Source organism: Xenopus laevis, chromosome 5L (genome assembly GCF_017654675.1).
Source record: "Xenopus laevis strain J_2021 chromosome 5L, Xenopus_laevis_v10.1, whole genome shotgun sequence".
NCBI lineage: Eukaryota > Metazoa > Chordata > Amphibia > Anura > Pipidae > Xenopus > Xenopus laevis.
Window position 1 is genome coordinate 10334962 of NC_054379.1, and position 24550 is coordinate 10359511.

Below are 24550 nucleotides of genomic sequence, written 5' to 3' on the forward strand. Positions count from 1 at the left end.
CTCGAAGCTGGAGTATACTGGAAGGAACAAGCAGACCAGATACTCCATTCCATAAGTCTAGCTCGCAGTATTTAATTCAAATGAGTCAGGAAGGTCTCTCAGAGCAGGCCATAGAGCAGGCAGGCTACCTGTCTTTGTAAGAAACTCCCAGAGGGGCTTGGGGTGCTGCCTGACACTGCTAGGAGCAGAGGTAACATGTGACCAAAAGTGAGTGACCAAGAGAGACTGAGGAAAGCCGGAAGGCTGCACAGTGATCCCAATAAAAGTGTTTTCTTACTGGTAGTCTTTTTTTTCTCTTGTTTTACAATATCATGCCATCTTGTGGTTGGTGCTTGATTGGTGGTGGAAATTTCATCATTTCAGAAGGTACAGTTTGACGAATCAGCCAGTAACAAGAATGTTACGAGATTGTCCATGTATTTTCTGCAACTTCTATTGACCAAGGTAGCATTCAGTTGATCAGAAGTATTAATTTCAGTCAGGAATGTTTTTGGGTGATTCTAATGTGATTCGAACATTAGCATTCTAGAACAGCAGAGGATATTACCAACGGCCTTTAGAATTTATATTTAAAATAGTGTAAGCATTTCCGTCTACTAAAGTAAGCCATAGATTTAAGCCAATAAACAATGATTTTAACTACATGAACCATGAATAAAGTCAAATTGCTCTAGAATTTATCGAGGAACTGGAAAAAGACCACAACAAACAAGCTTGTTTCAAACTTTAATCCTACGATCAAAGCACCGAGCACTTCACCATAATAAAAAGGAAAACACGAGAGACGTACAACCAGTATTTACACAATTTGCAAGTACAGAAATATGATACATTACTGGGAAGTTCTACTCTTGCTGTCAAATCACGGAACTTCAGATATTTCTTTGAATTCCCTTACTCAAACGTTGCAAATCACAGGACACACGACGAGGTTAAATACACTTCAACACAACAAATAATTTTAGTGTTTTCTCATTGTTATGCCACCATTTCAGGATTTTAAGGGAAAATGTTAAATGACACACACAAACAGAATTGGGTTTAAATAATGAAGGACATAAATACTGTTCACGTTATCTACATTAATCCAGAGGAGGCTGAAGAACATCCTTAATAAGGCATTTTGTTTTAGAGAATTCATATTTACATTTTCTAACGTGTCAGAAATCCTCTCATGCCAAAAGAACCAGTGAAACATAGATCAACGCGCAAGGTGCAGAACTTCTTTGCACTTTGGCAATAAAATATAGAATTTAAAATTAAAAATTTAAATTTTTTTTAAAAAAAGAACTTTCCTGAATAAGATCCCAAAATTAAAGGAAACACATTTTTTTTTTCTTTGTATGGATCACTCGGCTTATTCAGATCTCCATTAAAATTGCCAAATGAATGACAGAATGAAGAATTTCTAGAAACTTAACCATCACAATCTCAACATATATTAACATTTATAACTTGTAGACTGAGGGGCAAATGTATCAAGAGTCGATTTGAAAATTCAAATTAAGTTTTTTCTTAATGGCCAAAACTGTCAAATTCGACTAGAGAGTTATCCAAATTTGATTCAAGCTTTTTTTTTTCTTTCAAAATTTGAATTTCGAGATTTATCATATTCTGGCCCTTTAAGAACACGAATTTGACTATTCGCCACCTAAAATCTGCCAAATTGTTGTATAAGTGAATGGGAGAGGTCCAAGGATCAATTTGATGATGTTTGTAGCCTTCCTGACAAACTTGAATCAAATTCGATTCTAGTTTTCAGGTCGGTCCATTTCACCCGAGTTTTAAAAATTCAATTTTATAAATTTCGATTGGTCGAATTTTGAGTTCATGAATTTGAATGTCAATCCTTGATAATCGGATCTGCCCCTGAATATAACTTTTAGACTTAATTATGCAGAATATTTGATTTGCTGGGATTCAGATGTTAAACAACCTAAGTAAAGATAAAAACATTTTAAAAAATCTTTAAAAAGAATATTACTGGAGACATGGTGGTATATTTTCCAAGGGAAAAATACAATGGCTAATCAAAAACGATGTAGTCTTCATATCTGTTGGCTTTAGCTGCATGCATTTGTTGCACAGGGAAGGCTAAACTTTAAATTAGCATAAAAGTAAGTGCACTTAATCAGTACTCAATGATCAACCCAAAAAGCTAAAGAACAAATTGGGAAGCACCTTTAGCCTGAATTGATTTCACCAGTGGGCAACAAATGGAAAGTCACTTCTAATGTACTAGACAGGTAAAATCTAAACAGATTCCTTCTGGGTGTGAGAAAATGGTTTGGGCCGATAAAAGCTCCCGACAGACCGAGTCGGCAACTTATTGGCCCGTGTGTGGGGCCATCCGTCATCCTCTCGATCAGGCAGGTTAAAAAATGCAGTAGATCGCGACTGTATCTGTGCGTTTGTGGTCCCGCGATCTGACCACCCGTATCGGATGCATTATGATCCGATTGTTGGGTCCTAGAGCCCAGGATCGGATCAGCCCAATATCACCCACTTCAATGTAGGCATATCGGGGAGAGATCCACTCATTTGGCGACACTTCGCCAAACGAGCAGATCTCTATGTCTATGGCCACATTAAAAAGTTACTGAGAAAGTGCCCTTAATATTATGACTGATAAATGCTAGTGACGTATGCTCCTCTAAAATCAGTTGAACTACCAAGGGGAACCATACCCAAAGCGGCATTAGCCGATGGTGTAAAGTACCAAATTTTGTTTTTCTAACAGTAGATTAATTGATAGAAAGGGAAAAATCAGATTTTGATACTTTTTGGAGCAAATTTATCAGCATACAAATTTAGCCGCTATACGAGGTTCTTTTGTGCAAAAATCTAAATGAGTTTGCTTTTGTGAAAGTCAAAGTTTTGACCACAAAAAAAAAAATCTCCTTTTCGCTCCTTTTTAGATCAATTTGAACTTTGACAGACTTATTGAAAATGATGGGTAGAAAGTGATATTCACTAGTTGAGGGTTTTTTTTTTCATGTTTTTAAGTGATCACATTTTTGAAATTGAGTTTTTCAATAAATAAGCACACATTTGAGACTTTAGGGGGTTTTTTTTAAGAGAAAAATATTTTAGTTATTTTTGATAAATTACCCTCTAAGTGCACAGTAAACATTTAAAATATATACTGAGGTTGTAAACATACAAACATTATATATAGTCAAGTACTGAAAAAATAAATAAATACCAGACTTTACTTACTGAATATCTACTAATCACCCCATTTTAGTTTGTGAGCACAAGTCCTTGGTTACAGAAATAAGGGGGGGTGCTAGAAAACTATAATATTTCCACAGAAACTGAAAAGGATACTAAATTATTTACTTTGAAAACCTCTCATTGATCATAGATAAGTACATAAACATACATAAAGATGAACACAACACAGATTACAATCTTTCAATTATACAATATTTGTACAGGCATACAAAAATAAAACAGAGAATAACGTTTTTGCAATTTTGTAAGTATTTCTGATGGCTGTTTAAAAAAAAAAAAAAAAAAGTTTTAACACTAGTTAAGCTAAAAAAAAGTTCCTCTTTTAACTCATAAAAATGCATAAAAACAATATACAAAAATCTACCACAAATTAAATTTGGAAATCACCTGGGATGTATTAAGAATAAATGATGTAAGTGTATTAAGTGCTATCAAATATAACGAAATCCTTTAACAAACACAATAAATGGATTATGGATGCGCAGAATCCAGGAGTCGGTCGGCCTTTTTCAGCAGGATACGGATTCTGCCCGGTCAAACCAAATTTTCATATTTTAATATCAGTTTTCGGCCAAATCTTTCACAAAGGATTCGGGGGTTCAGCCGAATCCAAAATAGTGTATTCGGTGCATCCCTAAAATGAATATCGTAAGAGAATAAACAAAAATACTTTGGTTTACAAGTTATATATGTGGACTGTATATAATTTTACATTTTTAGCAAATGTAGAATACAGAAAAAAGTACTAAAAAATTGCCTAAATCTGTCTAGACATAAGGAGCTTTATGGTAAATGTCTTGAAATTAGGGATGTTTCTTCTTTAGAATTACATTATTGTCAATGGAGGGAACCAATTTCTGCCCTTCACATTTAGTGCATGGGTTGTGGTTCAGTCTGTATCCCAATTAAAGATGGCGGCTGCTGGCTAGTGCTTGTGGTCACTAGAGGTCTTGGATTTAAACGAGGAGGCATGGAGTTAACTGGGCGGATTAATGGGGGAGGCAGCTGGTGAAGAGTGGGCCTTGGCTGAACAAATCGAGCCTGCTGTTGAAGTGGTGGTGGTTGCCGGTGGAGAGCTGGAGCAGCCGGTAATGTTGGGCGAAGGAGAGGTGGAGGCTGATTTACGGTCGATATAGAAGTTGCCTGTGCTGGAACAGAGGATTGTGCTGGAGGCGATTGGTCTGTGTGTGGTGCTGTCTGGTTGCCCGGCGTCTACAAGAAAAAGATGTAAAAAGATACAAATGTAGACATTTTATAAATCATCTTGTATACAAACAGATTTTTTGTATGACAAACTAAATGAACTTTAAGCAATATATAGAAAGTAATGAATGTACACAAAGTTGTCATACTTAGAAAATATTCTTGCACAACAAACAAACAGCAAGATTAACGCTAACTTCACGAACAGTTTATACTGCTCAATACTACCTGTTTAACTACGACAATATAAGTCATAGCATAGATCAACAAGCGGAAAAACTTCTCAACTCAAGGCTGTGGATACACAAACACACCTCCTCTTCTTCATCAGTGCTTTTTCCTGATGGCACATAAGAAGTGTTTTTTGTGTCATCCCCTAAAGCAGAAGCATCACCATTAGAGGCCTGGGTTCCTTGTTCTGCTTCCCACTCCTGCAATACCTCCTCTAAGTTAAACCGACGCCTGTAGTTTACAAAGAAGTTCTTCACTTGACCAACAGTCTTGTTGCCAATTACATCTGCAATAGCTTCAAACTCTTTACCATATTTGCGGACACCTGGAAGGCAAAGTACAATATTCACCAAAAATGGTATGAGGTCTTGTGTTTATGTTAGAAAATGTTTAGAATTTTGCTTGAGGTTCACATCTAGCCCCTCCCCCCCCAAAAAAAAATAATGATCCACAACATCTTTAGAAACTATAATGTAGTATGCATGAAAATGTAGCTATAGGAAGGGATGGTGCCATTTTATATTATTTGTTTAGCAAATTTAAAAAATGGACACACTATGTCTACAAGGGTGGTAACTTTTCCCCCACTGGAAATGGGCAAATGGTTCCAGAAACCAAAATTAAATGGCTATTATAGCTAAAAACATAGGTGTATACTGCCCTTTTCTTTAAAGCGATACTAACACGTTCCTATAAAAATCATAGGAACGGGTCAGTATCAAGTAGTTGCTTCGCCCGGAATAGTTCCCCTCAAAGCCGCCCTCAGCCCGGTGAACCTGCGTTGACCCGACCCTCCACCACTGCTAAAAGATCTTCTGTGCTGTTTCAGTGAAGCTGGGCTGTGGGCGGCGCTAATCCTTCCCATAGGCTAGTTACGAATGAAAAGAAGACTTCAGCCTATGGAAGGATCGTTCTGCTCCCGAGCCCAGCGTCACGGAAGAAAGGCAGAAGATCAGTTAGCGGTGTCAGCGGGTCGGCTGCACAAAGGTTCGTGGAGCTGGGGGCGGCTTTGAGGAGGGCTTTCAAATTCTGGGTGCAGCAACTGCTTGATACTGAAATGTTCCTATAATTTTTATAGGAACGCGTCAGTATCTTTAATCAAATTAGTTTGACTTAAGCTTTTTTTCTTTTCTTATTTTGTATTGAAGTTTTTGGAAAACACATGAATTGCATGCAGCCTACCAAAGGCCTACCTTTACTGCCTCATCTTATATGTTTTGGATTTCATTTTTTCCCAAAACCAGATCACAAAAGAATATAGAATGAGTTTTTCAATGATTGTATTGTTTTATTCTCCAAACCAATAGCATATTTACAAAGAAAATGGATTGGGAAAACTGGATTTCTTTTGAAAATCATGTTATTCCATTCAAGCTATAAAAATAAAGTAGCTTCAGTGTTAAATATTCACCTCCCATGAACTTATAGAAAAGCTTTCCAAATTTTAGCTCCTAATTTTATAATTTGAAATCTTTTGGGTTAATATAACTTAAAAATTTGAGTTTGGAGAACTCTCATTCGAAAATATCCGAATTCATTGGTTATTTGCCCCTTCATGTATAAAAAACCCAAGGTAAGGATTGCAGGAGTTTTTGGATAATTGTTACAGTTACGGTTACAGTACCATAAACTTGGGGAACATGACTAAAAATAAGGAAATGTTATAATGGCAACTGGTTGTAACAGCCAAAAAAAAAGCCCCACTAAAAAGGCAAAAGACAGCACTCCATAAGGGTTGAGACAGTCCTAGGTACCTGTAGACCACTGTATGTTCCCAGAGAGCATAGTTGAACAGTTACCTTGGGTTGAAAAAAGCCAAACCTTCAAGTCCAAACCTATACTAATCTATATATAAATCACAATAGCCTTGGATATTATGCTTGTTCAAGATATCATCCAAGCCACTCTTGAAAGCATGCAGACTGTGCCACGACAACATCATCCAAAAAGGCATTCCACTGTGAATAACCATTTTCATTGCTTCAAATGAATGTTCAGTTTCTCAAGTCTAAAGGGGTAGCCTCTGGTTCTTTGATCTTCAATATTAAAAGAGATCCCACACTATCTGTTTATAATGTCCTCCAATATCCATTTTTTAGACTAAGACCCATAGCCCATGATTAAGTGCCCTGGTGGGTACAAAACGCGTAGGGCGGATGGAAATGCAAGTATACATTTTTAACTTTGTAAAATAAAGATATATTTTTAAACTTAAAACTTTTCTGGTCCTGTGGATCCCTTTGAGTGCCGGGCAGCCCTGATCTTTCTTCGACTTTTCTGGCGTGCCATTCCCTAAACCTGGGGGCCTGGGGCTGGTGCACCCAGACCACATCTACTACTTGGTGAGATATTTACAATATATTCTGCTGCACCTTGTCTCTCTAAACCTTATGTTTTTATCCCTCATTAGTAGCCACTGAGTGATTCTGCCTAAAGTTATACAGCTTGTTATCCGCAAAAATACCCAAAATCCTTCTCAATAAAGGGATACCCCCAACACAGTACCATTTTTGGGCACATTTACTTAGCTCGAGTGAAGGATTAGAAGGAAAAATACTTTGGATTTCAAAGTATTTTTTTTGGCTACTTAGACCATCGACTACGTTTCGAACTAAAAATCGTTGACTATTCGGCCATTCGATAGTCAAAGTACTGTCTCTTTAAAAAAAAAAACTTCGGCCACCTAAAACCTACCTAGCACCAATGTTAGCCTATGGGGAAGGTCCCCATAGGCTTTCCTAGCAATTTCTGATCGAAGGAAAATCGTTCGATCGAACGAATTGCGGTAAATCCTTCGACTTCTATATTCGACCAATAGTAAATGTGCCCCCAAGTGTATAAATCACATTTATGATATTTTTACCGAAGTGCAACCTTGCGTGTATCACAAATGAACCTCATAAGCATTAAAGAACAAATTAATGAGCAAAGGACCAATCAGAACCCCTCACAGTCCATGAATAATACTTAAATTAGAAATGGTTTCATTTACCACTACTCTTTCTTTACGGATATAAAAATAGCTTAAGAATAGATTACAAATACTTTATTACAAACCACTGTCCTTAATTTAATCAGCAACCTTCTGTGCGGTACTATATGAAATGCTTTAGCAAAATCTAAGTAAATCACATCCACTGCCATCCCAATGTCAAGGATTTTGTTCACCTCCTCATAGAAGGCAAATAAATGTATCTGGGCAATGTCTAGTACACATACCATGCTACCACAGACTTATAATATTATCATATACAATGTATTAAAGTATCTTATCACTTTATTACCGGTCCAAATGCTATTTTACCACTGATCAACTGTCAAACTGACAGGATTAAAGTTTTCAGGTTGAGAATGGGATCCTGTTCTAAATAATGGCACAATACTAGCAATTCACCAAGCTCTGCTTTTTCACCTGTTTCTCATCTACCAATTTACCTCCCTCTGATATTAAGTGTCCCTCCCTTTCTAGATTTTTTTTGCTGTTTACGTATTTTAAAAATAATTATGAATTTACTTTACTATTCGCTGCAATGGACTTACCATTCTCTATTTTAGCTTGTCTCATTGCTTTTTTGCATGCTTGTTATTATGCTTGAGTGTCTAAAAATATTTTCACCATTAATCTAGTCAAATAAAAAAAAAAAAATGGCAATGGACACCACCTGCTTTCTGTACAAGATATGTTTTAAAAGCTTTGAGAGTGGCTGGAAACGTTTTAAGAACGTTGGGATAATAATTTCAAATGTACAGACAATTTGCCCTTTGATAAATTTGCCCTTCTGGGAAGTTCTGTGCTAAAACAGGGAAATATACTAGGGGGCCCATTTAATTAGCTCGAGTGAAGGAATAGAGGAAAAAAACTTCGAATTTTGAATGGTTTTTTTTTGGCTACTTCGACCATCGAATGCGCTACTTCGACCTTCAATTCGAACTAAAAATCGTTTGACTATTCGACCATTTGATAGTCGAAGTACTGTCTCTTTAAAAAATACTTCGACCCCCTAGTTTGCCACCTAAAACGTACTGAGGCCAATGTTAGCCTATGGGGAAGGTCCCCATAGGCTTCCTAACAATTTTCTGATCGATGGATAATCCTCCGATCGTTCGATCGTAGGAATAGCGCTAAATCCTTCGACTTCGATATTCGAAGGATTTCAATTCGGCAGTCGAATATCGAGGGTTAATTAACCCTCGATATTCGACCATAAGTAAATTTGCCCCTAGGACATAATAATTATGGCAAAATTTGCAGACAATTAAAATTTTTTCCACTGGCAATATAAAATACATTTTTTTTTCTCCAGCCTGATAAATTTGCATACATTTGTATGCATTTGTTTGTATAAATAAAAGAACAACAACATTCCACGTTTACCCTTTCGTACATATATAACAATGTGTAAATATCAGCATTTATATTGCTTCGAGTTCATGTGTTCACAGATTACATTCCAATGCATGGAAATGTGGAAAGAACTGTTACAGCAAGATACAGAGATTTGAATTCTGATAGGTTGCCAGGACACACTCTAGTTTGCACAGAATTTCATAAAGTACAAATTAAGGGAAGGATTTGAGAAATCGAAATAATTTTATAAGTTGTCTTTATGGGTTTCTGGTTTTTCTTATGTTTATTTACGGTTGTCATCTAATAATAAAATAGGACATGTTTGCAAATTAAGATTAGGATGCTGCAACGTTGATTTTTAAAGGAGAAGGAAAGTCTTCTTGCACTTGGGGGTGCCAAATGTTTCGTTCTACTGCGCATGCATCTTCCCCGGGAAATTTCAAGAAAAGAAGAAGCAGGAAGTGGATCACTCTGCAGGGGTCTAACATTTGGCACCCCCAAGTGCAATACGACTTCCTTTTCCTTTAAACATTAGAAATCAAAAGTTTAATATAAAATAAACCAGGGTATATACAATAGAAATGTGATGCCTCTCAGATGGACTGGCCACCAGCTTTATCAACTTCCACAGTCCTCCTATTTTTCTATAATTGAATTACTAGAAGAAAGTATGACTCAGAAGTTTAGGAGTCGAGCCAAACCAACAGTGATATAAACTGTACTTTCCACAGCAAGCAAGCGATAAAGAAGATTCCTAAGCTTTCAGCCTGGCCCAGTTTTATTTCCTTCAGATGCTAACCTGTCTAGGCTGCCAATGACAGTTTCCTTATCACCTCCCTCAGGCCTCCTTCTGTGTTATAATCTCATTATTAAAAAGACACATGATTTAAGAGGAGCCTAGACAGCCTAATGGGGATATAAATGTTACTTTCCATAGCAGGGGCAACTCGCAAACTATAAGCTTGACCCAGTTTGACAATCAAGTAAATTCGGAATTGGTCTTTTGATATTCCAGAAGATCCACCTTGAAGGCCAGTTGGTTTGCTATATGGGGTGATGCTTATCTCCTAACCTAGACATATTTGGAATAGAGGGGTTTTTATGGCATCACAAGGCACACAATTTAACATTTATGGACAGTATAGACATCTTCGGGCAATGATATGATCAAATGTCTTCCTTATATCCAAGATAAGTGGTTTTATCTGGACAAATAGGCCACACATGTAAGTGTGCTAACTGGCTGAAAATTGCCAGTTAGGTTGATGAATCAAACTCCATGTACAGAGGATGTACGATGACCACAACGACATGCGTGAAGACCTTTCCGCGCACCAGCATGTGGCCAGCATGACTGATACCAGTCCTTGCTTATGAGTTCAGTCTTCTGCATCTGAAGTAGCTATGGCTTTGTTTTATTGTTTGTGTTGCAGGAGAAATAATTATATTGAGGGACACCTGATGTTGACTGCTTAGCTTATAAGCTCAGTCTTCTGCATCTGAAGTAGCCATGGCCATGCTTTATTGTTTGTGTTCCAGAAGAAATGATGACAGTCAGGGACACCTGATGTTGACCGCTTAGCAGATTTCTGTATGGAGAGAAGCAATCTCGACTCTTACTACCCAGAACAATTAGCAAATGTGCAAATTATTGAAATCCTTGGTAATAGTGACCATAATGTTCTCATTTATGGGTTGTTGCAAAAAAAAAAAAAAAAAAATTACCCTGGGGCAACAATGACTTCTTCAATTTCAGAAAAGCACATTTAAGTTCCTTACGTTCATTACTTCAGAGAATCGTTTTCCATGAAAAACACACAATGGCCGACATTTAAAATACAAAATCGTTAAGAAATGTAAGAGCGTTAAAGACCACCTTATTTGGCTTAATTCAGAATTAAGGAAGTTAATAGGAAAGAAAATGAAGGCATTTCAAAAGTGCAAGTCAGAGGGGGCAGAAGCTCTGTATAATGAATATAAACACTATAATAATTGTTGTGAAGCAGGAAACAGAAGGAAAAGATAGAAAGATGAGGAACAGATTGCAGCAGAAGCTAAGACTATCAAATCTGCTTCATTAATTCTTTTCGTCAGCATATACAATAGAGGCATCAGAATTACCAGAACCACCCAACTGAGGCCCATATGGCTCAGATGAACCAAGTCAGTGGTTGACACAGATTAATGTGCCAAGGTACCAGGGCCAGATGGAATACACCCTTGGGTAGTGAAAGAGCTTAGTTCAGTTTTAACCAGGCCAGGAATTGTTTTACTTGTGTTGCTCTCCAACTCTGTTTATATATGAATGTGGCTCATGGGTAAAAAAAGTAAGATATATTTGCAATAATAGCAGGATTACAACCATGTTTTCATATACCTCTAGCCTTGTTATAGTGGGGGGCCCTGACCAAATGTTGTATAGACAGTAGGAATGCCTTAAACTCAAAACCACTGTCCTAGGTTTTCTCATTGCCTCTACAGAGAGCTGCCAGCATAGGAATTCCCCTATATAAAGCACTTACCAACCAGTGGCTCACGAGCAACATATTGCTCACCAGCCCCTTGGATGTTGCTCTCAGTGGCCTCAAAGCCGATGCTTATTTTTTAATTCTGGGCTTGGAGGCAAGTTTTGATTGTATAAAAAACAGGTTTACTGCCAAACCTCCTGTAGGTTGCCAGACTACCAAACAGCCAATCACAGCTCATTATTGGTACCTCCAGGAACTTTTTCAATGATTATGTTTTTCTCGAACCTCTTTTAAATTTGAGTGTAGCTCACTAATAAAAAAGTGAGCCCCCCTGGCTTACAGCATCTTCTTAACTAGATATATTTTAGAATAATAGCTGGATTACAGTGCAGTTTTGGACTCCAGTCCTTAAAGGAACAGTAACGTCAAAAAATAAGTGTTTTTAAGTAATGAAAATAGAATGCAGTGTTGCCCTGCACTGATAAAACTGCTGTGTTTGCTTAAGAAACACTACTATAGTTTATATAAACAAGCTACTGTGTAGCCATGGGGGCAGCCATTCAAGGACAGGATACACAGTAGATAACAGATAAGTACTACTATAGTTTATATAGGTTGTTTTCTCTGAAAAGAAAAAACGCTTGCGAGGGGACATGATTACACTTTACAAGTACATTAGAGGACATTATAGACAAATAGCAGGGGACCTTTTTACCCATAAAGTGGATCACCGTACCAGAGGCCTCCCCTTTAGACTAGAAGAAAAGTACTTTCATTTGAAGCAACGTAGGGGGTTCTTCACAGTCAGGACAGTGAGGTTGTGGAATGCACTGCCGGGTGATGTTGTGATGGCTGATTCAGTTAATGACTATAAGAGGGACTTGGATGATTTCATGGACAGACATAATAACAAAGGCTATTGTGATACTAAACTCTATAGTTACTATAGATATGGGTATACATATAATTTATGTAAAAGTAGGGAGGGGTGTATGTATGGATCCTGGGTTTCATTTGGAGGGGTTGTACTTGATGGACATTGTCTTTTTTCAACCCAATGTAACTATGTTTTCATATAACTCTAACCTAGTTATAGTGGGGGCCCTGACCAAATGTTGTATAAACAGTAGGAGTGCCTTCAACTCAAAACCACTCTCCTAGGTTTTCTCATAGTCTCTACAGAGAGATACCATCACAGGAATTCCCCTATAGAAAGCACAATTCTGCTGCAAATCCAAGGTTAAGATGGCCCATTATGGAAACAAACACTATGGCTATGTATAGGTGCAAGTTTATCATTTCTTAAGGAAATACACATTTATACAAATACATCAGTGCAGGTCAATGATATGATCAGGTTTCTTTCAATCATAAAGAAATGAAGAAGGTGGAACATTCATCCCCCAAAATCTCATATAGTTTAAGGTTTCAATATAAACAAATGGGAATCTGAATCAATTACAGGGTATCAGACTCACCCCTATAAATATCCACAATGACACAGCCCAAAGCTACAGCTAAACAGTTTATCCCTGTCTTTTAATCTAATAGCGGGACAAGAAGATACATACACAAATAGGTCACACGTGTGTAAGTGTCACACTAGCGGCTGAAAACTGCCAGTTTTAAGGGTCAAATCCTGTGTATAGATGATATATGATGGCCACATACTCTTGCAGATCATCCAAATTGCAATACACTGACCAATCAAAGTCCAATTGTTCATGTATAGTACTTGGATGTTTAGGGTGAATACAGTGTACAATAGTCACCCAGGGTGGCCATCTTGATTTTGAATTTACCTTTCCCCCCCCCCCAGTTTGTCTTTGCAGCTAAAGTAGCCATGGTCACTGCCATGATTAGGGGGTTATTTATTAAGGTTTGAGTTGTGTTTTCCCATGAAAGTTTGAGATTTCGGTTCGTTTTTCGAGATTTAAAAAACAAAAAACGAATTCTTCAAGATGCATTATACCCCGACGCTTTAAATAGGTTGAATCTAAAAATACACCATCCAAAAGTACACCATCCAAAAGTCAATGGCAGAGGTCCCTTGACCATTTGAAGATGCTAATAGCCTCCATGATGCTGGAGTTTGAGGGTTTTGGTCAAAAACTTGAATAATTCAAGCGATCCGAGTTTCTTTCCGTGTTTTTGGGTTTAACAACTCAAACTTGCAGAATCGTTTTTTTTTTTCCATTATAGTTTTTTCTTAAATAAGAAAGTATTCAAGTTATAAGTTCATTTGAGGTATAAAAAAAGTCAACATTCCACCTTTGATAAATAACCCCCTTATTGTCTGAAATCCAGACAGTGTCGGACTGGAACACCAGGGGCCCACCCAAAAACCTTAGACCAGGGGCCCACTCTACACCAATTAATCTGGCTATTGAACTTTATGGGCAAAAGTATCAACTGACAACATCTTATTCCAAAACCAAGAGTATTAATATAAAGTTGGCCCTCCTGTTGCTGCATTAAGGTCTCTACTAGGCTGGGAAAGCCTTCCATGTGATGTAGGACCATTATTGATGGAATTTGCTTTGATTTAGCAACAAGAACATTATTGAGGCTGGGAACTTATAATGGGCAATCAGGCCTGGCTCATACTCCGCATTGGATCAGCGCCTAAAACAAACGGAGAAAGCAAAAAAACAGAAACAAAAATATGGTGTAGTATTTTAAGTTCTTTCTGGAGCACTCAAAACCAAAAACTTGGCAAACACCCTGTAGTCCACTCGTAGAGTAAAATTGTTCAAGTTTATTTTAGTAGGTTAAAAACATTACAATCCTGACGCGTTTCGTACAGAAGATACGTAGTCATAGGCATAACATACACTGTATCAAACCAAAACCTTTCGGGGCAATTCTTCTCCTTTGGGAAGGACTTATGTTTATGTGACTAAGACTCGTGGAAATAAATGTGAGATGTTTTCAAAAATAAAACCGTATTACACTATGAGATTTCTGTATCCTTATGTTGGAGCTTGGCCCGGGGAGACGGGGAGAATATTGGTGACCACTACTACATGTGTTAACCTTACTACAATCTTGTAAGTAGCCATTTTAGCCAAACTTAATGAAGGCCTCTGAAAAAAAAACGATTTAACTCTACACACACAATTGGAACAAAAAGGAAAAGTCTCTTCTAAACTCACACTAGTGACTTTTATATTTCCAGCACAGGGTGCTCCAGAAAGAACTAAAAATACTACAACATATTTTTGTTTCTGTTTTTTGCTTTCTCCGTTTGCTTTAGGCTCAGATCCAATATGTTTTATGTGACATTTACATGCAGCTGAGAGACTGAAAAGGAGCGGCAGGGGAAAGCTATTCTAAAGGACTAACTATTCCTAATTTTTTATTGTTTTATTGTCACGCTCAGCAGTCCAATTCATCACACTTGTTATGATGGGTTGTAGTCACGGCTCTGTGACTTTATTCCCATCTATGGCAGCCAGTTCTGTATGGAACTCACTGTGTTCCATATTTGTTATTATATTGCTGATACAGGAAAGGGCTTTTTCCCCAAACGTTACTTTTACAAGACCAGGGGTTCTACGCAATTGCACAAATTAGATTCGGGATATCCAGACACTTTTACCCATATAGTGTACCTTACCATGCTTCTTGTTTTCGGAGATCAGTGATCAGAAATGTGGTAACGCAAATATTTTAACAATCACATGGACAAAGGACAGTGAGCTGGGTGACACTTGGCATGGAGAGGGCTGCTGCGGATTATTAAAAATGTAGCCTATATGTTGCTAAACTACAGCTCCAAGCATGCTATAACCTTAACAATGTAACACAGTGATCCCCAAAACCATGGATTCATATATTGTAACCTCCGCACACCTGTAATTCACTCTCACTGCTTATGGTGGTGCTGGACTTCCGTAGACCGGGCAAGGTCCCTTAGCAACAGTGAAAAGAAGTAACCGGATCCGCACACACAATTTTTCGGGGAATAACTCCTTTTATTGTGCCACCAACAAGATCAACATTTCGGGGGGGGGTTAACCCGCCCTTCATCAGGATAACAATACATGTGCAGAGAACACCTTTATACCCTTAGCCCCTCCTTTTTTACCCATGGTCCCACATTCCAGTGAAAAATGAACCATTTGAGTGTTGACCGAAACACAACACATACCATTTTTCAAGCATTTAGTCCAGTTTTTGGTAATGTCCATTTTCTTAAACAGTTCGTGTGGTTCCAATTCCGGATTATAATCCCAAAAATTCTACTCTTCAAAAATCACTTAAATTACAGTAAATCTAAAATTATTATTACAGAAAAATATTAACTAGTCACAGCCAGTGGTGTTGTTATTTAGCCTTAATTCTCTACGCATTCCCCCTGGCAAGTCTTATCTGTGAAAAAAGAAGGGATGATCAACATACATATATAGATTTAAGGAAACGTGAAGCTAAAATTTTCATTAAGACCCTTCGACCAGAGCATTTTCAGTTTCCAGATCCAAAAAGCCTCAGGTCTTAATAAAGACTTTTTATTATCTTTACCTGCCTCTTTATTTACCACCTCGAGAATCTGCCATCTTAGTTGAGAAGTATTGTGTTTTACTTCAAAAAAATGTTTGGCCAATAAGGTCTCTTTTTTGAACCTCTGTTTTTCTTTTTTTCGGCCAGACTCAGTACCTTCCTCCTTTACTTCTGGTTTGAAATGTCTTATAACACTTTTTGAAGTAAAACACAATAGGGGTCATTTATCAACACTGGGCAAATTTGCCCATGGGCAGTAACTCATGGCAACCACTCAAATTGCTGGATTCATTGTCCTACTTGCAGCGGCTTTTAAAAGCTAATCACTGATTGGTTGCTATAGGTAACTGCCCAAGGGCAAATTTGCCCAGTGTTGATAAATGAGCCCCATTATTTCTCAACTAAGATGGCAGATTCTCGAGGTGGTAAATAAAGAGGCAGGTAAAGATAATAAAAAGTCTTTATTAAGACGTGAGGCTTTTTGGATCTAGAAACTGAAAACGCTCTGGCCGAAGGGTCTTGATGAACATTTTAGCTTCACATGTTTCCCTTAAATCTAATCCCTTCTTTTTTTCCATAGATAAGACTTGCCAGGGGGAATGCGTAGAGAATTAAGGCTAAATAAAAGCCCACTGGTTGTGACTAGTTACATAACTAGTCATTTAGATTTACTGTCATTTGAGTGATTTTTGAAGAGTAGAATTTTTGGGATTATAATCCAGAATTGGACCCACACGAACTGTTTAAGAAAATGGACATTACCAAAAATTGGACTAAATGCTTGAAAAGTGGTATGTGTTGTGTTTCGGTCAACACTCAAATGGTAAATTTTTCACTGGAATGTGGGACCATGGGTAAAATGGAGGGGCTAATGGTATAAAGGTGTTCTCTGCACATGTATTTTTATCCTGATGAATGGCGGATTAACCCCCCCGGAAATGTTGATTTTGTTGGTGGCACAATAAAAGGGGTTATTCCCCGACTGCTACAAATTGTTTGTGTGTGCGGATCCGGTTACTTCTCTTTACACAGTGAACCCCAACCAGTGGCTCATTAGCAACATGTTACTCTCCAACCCCTTGGATGTTGCTCCCAGTGGCCTCAAAGCAGGAGCTTATTTTTTAATTCCAGGCTTGGAGACAAGTTTTGTTTGTATAAAAAACCAGCTGTACTGCCAAACAGGGTCTCCTGTAGACTGCCAGTCCACAGAGACTACTAATAGCCAATAGCCAATCACAGCCCTTATTCAGCATCCCCAGGTGCTTGTTTCATGCTTGTGTTGCTCCCCAACTCTTTTTACATTTGAATGTGGCTCGGGAATAAAAAAAACAAAAGTTTGGGGTCCCCTGATGTAACATATGCTGTGAGTTAAGTCTAGAAATCAAGGTGAACCAACACCATTACAGAAGGTTTATGTATCATTTGAAGAACAAATAAAAGATTTAAGAAGAACTGAAAAGCTTATTTTAAGCTTGGCATAAAAGCACCACGGGATTCTGAGTACCATGCGAGCATAAATGCCTCTCCGCTATTTTATTTACGTACCTTGTACAGCAAGCAGCTGCTCTTCCGTGGTCCATCGCACATTTACTTTCTGATTCGACTAGAGAGATGGGTGGGGAAAAAAAGATTTTTTTTTTTTTTTTTTTTTTTACACAAAAAGATGGATTAAACTAATTTGTATTGATAAAGCTCCTCAGAGGCAAACAGTGGACCCACTGGAAATTTACCTCAGGTGGTCTGAATTCTTCGATTCCGCCTTCCAGCTTCTGTTTAAGGGCACTGTTTATTTGCTTAGCGTTCTGAACCTGAAAAACAAAACGTACACAAAAGCATCACTTACGTATAAGTAATATTAGCGCCAACACTCTAAATAAAGAAATCATACAAATGGAAAAGGACACAGTGTGGGAATGAAGTGTGGAGTCTTGATCTGAACGTAAGCAAACCTAAATATTAGCTTGAGGCAAAATGTTGCAGCAATCACTGGATCTCTGTTTATAGGAGACCTTAAGCCTAACTAAAGAAGTAGCTAGAAATGTGGTACATGGTGGGAGGTTTTGTAATGGGGAAAATATTCTTCTAAACAGGTTATTTTTACTCAACAATTTGAGAAGTTGCTAAAGTAAAATGAGCAGCTTCTTCTTCTAATGCAGATGGCTAGAATAGAGTCCTGCGCGGAACCAATTTCTAAGGCCCGGACCTGACCCACAACCCGCATATTTAACCACTTTGATCCGCTACCCGAACCGCAACTGCCTTATCTGCAACCCACCGACCACCATCAAACAGGAAGTGACGGTGCTGCAGACCGGAAGGGACATCAAAAGTGGGCGGGACAGAAAAAAGTTTAGTAAAACTTTAAAAGGAGTAAAATATAGACAACATTACATAATACAGTGATGTCCAACTTCTGTGGTACCGAGGGCCAAAATTACTGGCCTATGTGCTGGAGGGCCGATAATGGAAGTCAGTGTTGGCCACTCCCCCTTTTAAACCACACCCACTGTAAACCACAAGAACTTTTAAGATCATATCCACATTAACGGTGCTAGCACACCAAAATACCAAATGGTTGGTGCTCACTGCAGGGAAATCCCTCATCACTCATATGTGAAAAATTGAAGTCATGTTAAAAACATCCCCTTAAATCCATATGCCTCAAACAGACAGAGCATGTGGGGGGCCATAGAAGGAGGGGTTGCGGGCCGCCAGTTGGACAGCCCTGACATTAGATAAGACATTTGAATGAGCCCCGCAACCCAACCTGCGACCCACAGGTATACTCGCACCTGAAAATCCTCCCCTCATTCTGCAGGGTGCCCGATTTTTTTGCGGATAACCCGCAGGTAGCCAACCCGCTGCAGGACTCTAGGCTAGAAAGCTAGACATTTTCCACTTTGGTTTCACCCTTTTTCCCCCATAATCAATGTGAGTTCTTCTTCATTGTGATGTATAGCAAAGAGAAGCTCATTGGTCGGTAGCCTGAAAGAAGCATAAAAAAGTATATCTGCCCTGTACACCACATTCAAATGTAAAAAAGTTGGAGATCAACATAAGCATGAAAAATGTCCATGGGGATGTCAAATGAGGGCTGTGATTGGCTATTTGGTAGCCCCTATGCGGTTTTTGTGCATCAAAAACTTGCCTCCGAGCCTGGAATTCAATAAGCACCTGCTTTGAGGCCACTGGAATCAACATTCAAGGGATCAGAGAGCAACATGTTACTCCAGAGTCACTGGTTGGGGATCACTGTTTAAAGGAGAACTAAAGAAGTAGGTAGAAGTGTTGTACATGATGTTTTGTGCTTCTGTACCAGCCCAAGGCAACCTCAGTCCTTTAGCAGTAAAGATCTGTGTCTCCAAAGATGCCCCAGTAGCTCCCCATCTTCTTTTCTGCTGATTCACTGCACATGCTCTGTGCTGCTGTCACTTACTGAGCTTAGGGAGCCACTCACAATATACAGTACACATAGAATAGAAATGTCACAATATAAGGCTGATTAGTAATTAATACACATAATTACTACATGGCAGCACAGAAACCAGTGCAATTAGCATCAGAATTGAATAATCAGCAAACCTGTAGCATCATCTTATATTACAGCCAGGGAAGCTCATTTTCTGCTGGATAATTAGTGACGAGCCCTAAGCTTAGCTTCTCAACAGCCAATCAGAGCCCACTGAGCATGTGAGTGTCACAGACACTTTCCAAGATGGTGACCCCCTGTGACAAGTTTGAAGTCCTGGATCATTGCTGCTATTGATTATGTGCAAGGCAGTTCCACTTGCTACTTTGTCTGGTCTTTGGCATCATCCCTTAAAGGAGCGGTATGGCAGGTGAAAGTCCATAAGGATTACAGCATTATTACCTGCCGCTTTAACGATATTAACTCCATGTCCAGTTGTCGGAGAACGGTATTTGCTGCGTTGGGACTACACGACACGGCTACCACATCTTCCTTGGATATGTACATGCCTTTCGGGGGGCGGAACTTAGATCGTTGAGAATGGTGGCGGTGCAGTAAACTCTGGTATTCTCTTCTGCCGAGAGCCACCTTGACAGGCTGGATATAGGTCTCTGAGCTTGACTAAAATGAGAAACAAAAAGGTGTGGGAGGAAAAAAAAAATAGGATTTACTTTCAATCAAACACAGACCAGTTTCGTTAAAACGAACAGCTAGTCAGACAGCTTGTGGGAAAAAAAAAAGAAGGAAAGTGAAGGAAAAAGGTACTAAGGGTATAATGGGCACAGAGAGAAGCGTGCAATAGTGAACTGACAGTTGCTATCGTAAAATTATACAACTGGACTTAAACCCAATCTCAGTCCATAGACTAATCTAAACGGATGTCAACTGAATGTAAACCCTTAAAATAAATGACTGTACAACTGCTCTCTCCTGAGCACTTTCACAAGCTACATTCATTATTTCTTTCTAGGTCTCAAGATACTAGCAGTTTTTACACTACTAACAGGACAGATTTTAAAACCGCATCGCCTGCAGAGATTTTAAGCTGGGTACAATCAGGCAGAAAATTAACTTAGTCGGCATAAGACAAGTCTTGAGATGTTACTCTAGTTTATAAAATGAGGTTGGCCAGTTCTAAGCAGACCAACATCACAAGGCTAACTTAATTTTCTGCAGACTGTAGTCAGCGGGCTGAACTAAAAAGCAGGTGGTGCCGTTTCAAGTTCACAGTAGCCGTTCAAGAACGGACTTTAATCTTTAACAAAACGTACATTGCAAAAGTGCTTAAAGGGATACTGTCATGGGAAAAAAAATGTTTTGTTTTCTTTCCCCAAAACAATTTTTTTCAAAAAATCAGTTAATAGTGATGCTAAAGCAGAATTCTGCACTGAAATCAGTTTCTCAAAAGAGCAAATTATTATTTTTTACTTAATTTTGAAATCTGACATGGGGTTAGACATATTGTCAGTTTCCCAGCTGCCCCAGTCATGTGACTTGTGCTCTGATAAACTTCAGTCACTCTTTACTGCAAGTTGGAGTGATATTGCCCCCTCCCTCCCAGCAGCCAAACAACAGAACAATGGGAAGGTAACCAGATAGCAGCTCCCTAACACAAGATAAGAGCTGCCTGGTAGATCTAAGAACAGCACTCAATAGTAAAATCCAGGTCCCACTGCGACACATTCAGTTACATTGAGTAGGAGAAACAGCAGCCTGCCAGAAAGCAGTTCCATCCTAAAGTGCTGTCTCTTTCTGAAAGCACATGACCAGGCAAAATGATCTGAGATGGCTGCCTACATAACAATATTATAAATTTAAAAAAATTCACTTGCTGGTTCGGGAATGAAATTTTATATTGTAGAGTGAATTATTTGCAGTGTTAACAGTGTAATTTAGTAATAAATCATGACAGAATATCTTAAAAAAAAACAAAAAAAGTGTGAGCAACAATAATTTGTTTCAAAGGTTTACATTCCCTTTAAATGTCTAGAGAATAAAAATAACGTGCAGAGGTTGAATTAAGCTTTATGGCAATTCAAATGGGTAAAGTGTGCACAGAGGACATGACAATGTCACAATGGGCATCAATTAGAACAGCAGAAATAGATCTTATAATAAGTAGTGTTGTATCTTATATAGTGAATAAAGTACCCCCTCTTGTAAAATATAAGGTTATTATAAGTTACCAAGGAGTTTCATGACCATATACCGTATATACTCGAGTACAAGCAGAGTTTTTCAGCATCCAAAATGTGCTGAAAAAGTCTACCTCGGCTTATACTCGAGTCAGTGTGCAGTAGCTGAGATTGCAGTCACTTTTAATCATTCCTATACCAACAGTTCACTTGGGGAGAGACTGCAATATCACACAGCGCCCTCTGTTGGTTATATGAAAGAATAACAGTGACTGCAATATCACACAGCACCATCTGTTGGTTATATGAAAGAATAACAGTGCACCCTCTGTTGGTTATATGAAAGAATAACAGTGAATGCAATATCACACAGCGCCCTCTGTTGGTTATACGAAAGAATAACAGTGACTGCAATATCACACAGCGCCCTCTGTTGGTTATATGAAAGATTAACAGTGACTGCAATATCACACAGGACCCTCTGTTGGTTATATGAAAGAATAACAGTGCGCCCTCTGTTGGTTATATGAAAGAATAACAGTGCGCCCTCTGTTGGTTATATGAAAGAATAACAGTGCGCCCTCTGTTGGTTATATGAAAGAATAACAGTGACTGCAATATCACACAGTGCCATCTGTTGGTTATATGAAGGATTAACAGTGATTGCAATATCACACGGCGCCCTCTGTTGGTTATACGAAAGAATAACAGTGACTGCAATATCACACAGTGCCATCTGTTGGTTATATGAAGGATTAACAGTGATTGCAATATCACACAGCGCCCTCTGTTGGTTATACGAAAGAATAACAGTGACTGCAATATCACACGGCGCCATCTGTTGGTTATATGAAGGATTAACAGTGATTGCAATATCACACAGCGCCCTCTGTTGGTTATACGAAAGAATAACAGTGACTGCAATATCACACAGCGCCCTCTGTTGGTTATACGAAAGAATAACAGTGACTGCAATATCACACAGCGTCATCTGTTGGTTATATGAAGGATTAACAGTGATGGCAATATCACACACCACCCTCTGCACATGGTAGTGGGACAGTGGGACAAATGCACACAGTAATCCGTTTGGCAATTCTCTGTCACCATCAACTTTGCAAAGAAGTTTGGTTGATCGCTGGGGGGGTCGCTTTGGCGGAATGTGCGCTGCTGGGAGACAGGGCTGTAGTTGTGTCTAGGCTTATACTCGAGTCAATAAGTTTTCCCAGTTTTCGTAGGTAAAATTAGGTACCTCGGCTTATACTCGGGTCGGCTTATACTCAAGTATATAAGGTAAAAACACGCGACTGAACTCCGAGGTAACTTCTAATATACTCATATTTTGCAACAGGGGTACTTTATTTATTGTAATACACAAGTTTCAGTGAGTCATGTGACATCAGAACTCACCGTTTTATAAGGATATAATTTACAAGATATTCATGGCTTTTGTGTATTATAAAATACAGATTTAGAGATACATTGTAGAGCTTTCAGTTGGTTAAAAGAAAAGTTCTGCTGTGTCTAGGGGATGCTTCTTTCAAAAGTTATTGCAGTTAATAAAGTGAATGAAGAGCAGGGCTGTAGATTTGTAGGTGTAGTACCGCTTCTTACCACTTTAATGCACCGGCCATTGTTCTCCATAGGATTGCAAAGGAAAGGGCCAGAGTCTGACATGTGCTACAGAAAAGACATTGATATTTGAAATGGAATAACTTTTTAACAAAACATCATTTTAATCAGATGGAATAGCGCTACATAATACAGACATGACCCTAAGCCTAATATTTCCTCCACATAAAAAATAAACCCTGATACAAAACACTTATGTCAGCATCAATCTTTGGTTACTTGATTTCGGTTCCTTGAAGCATTGGACCAATCAGCCTGTGGCCAAACGACAGCTGCACATTGTCCGACTTGCCCAGCCATACAGATGGCCAATGGGGCAACAAAAGCAGATGTAAACAAAGGACGTGAAGGATCTCCTGATGCTGCATACTTGTTCTTGAGAACAGGCATCAACAGATCCAGGTGGTCAGCTCTGTCATTGAAGGGCAACATGTAGCCCCCAACAATCCAGATATGTAGCCCTGTCCTTGAATGACCACATCTAGCCCCCAACATTCCAGATATATAGCTCTGTCCTTGAAGGACCACATCCAGCCCCCAACATTCCAGATATGTAGCCTTGTCCTTGAAGGACCACATCCAGCCCCCAACATTCCAGATATGTAACCTTGTCCTTGAAGGACCACATCTAGCCCCCAACATTCCAGATATGTAGCCTTGTCCTTGAAGGACCACATCTAGCCCCCAACATTCCAGATATGTAGCCTTGTCCTTGAAGGACCACATCTAGCCCCCAACATTCCAGATATGTAGCCTTGTCCTTGAAGGGCCACATCTAGCCCCCAACATTCCAGATATGTAGCCTTGTCCTTGAAGGGCCACATCTAGCCCCCAACATTCCAGATATGTAGCCTTGTCCTTGAAGGACCACATCTAGCCCCCAACATTCCAGATATGTAGCTCTGTCCTTGAAGGACCACATCTAGCCCCCAACAATCCATATATGTAGCTCTGTCCTTGAATGACGACACGTAGCCAAGGACAATCCAGTCAACACGGCAACGCAGTGCTCAGAGAGAAAAGAATGTATCGGCAAATTCATCAATAATCCAGCTGTAGGTCTTTCATCAAATGAAAACTGAATGGTTGAATAATTATTATTGCTTTGTAAATTTTACAAAGAGATAACTTTATTGACATTGAACCATTTATTTTCCAAGGCTGTAAGGGAAATAATTCCTTCTCCCCACAAAGGATTTGGGCTGGTGATATTGTCAATTGCTGCAGTTTCCACAAAAAAAACACTGCATTGCGTGGGAGGTTCCAAATTTTAATACATGACATTATACAAAATAATAACAAGAGTAGGAATGCATTGGATCCA

General features: G+C 38.8%; 1 protein-coding gene across 6 annotated transcripts in view; it reads right to left on the minus strand.

The window, feature by feature from the left end:
- Positions 1-3070: 3070 nt before the first annotated feature.
- Positions 3071-24550, minus strand: part of rcor3.L (REST corepressor 3 L homeolog) — a 37007-nt gene continuing 15527 nt past the window's right edge. For 2 of the 6 annotated variants that reach the window (XM_041562514.1, XM_041562513.1), the window contains exons 8-13: positions 23209-23274; positions 19862-20080; positions 17721-17798; positions 17536-17593; positions 4755-4996; positions 3071-4449 (exon numbers count right to left, since the gene is read on the minus strand). In XM_041562514.1, coding sequence (XP_041418448.1) covers positions 4108-4449; positions 4755-4996; positions 17536-17593; positions 17721-17798; positions 19862-20080; positions 23209-23274 — 1005 coding nt within the window. In that variant the 3' untranslated portion in view covers positions 3071-4107. The remainder of the gene's footprint in view (positions 4450-4754; positions 4997-17535; positions 17594-17720; positions 17799-19861; positions 20081-23208; positions 23275-24550) is intronic. The other 4 variants (XM_041562517.1, XM_041562518.1, XM_041562516.1 and 1 more) reach the window with 2 other exon arrangements.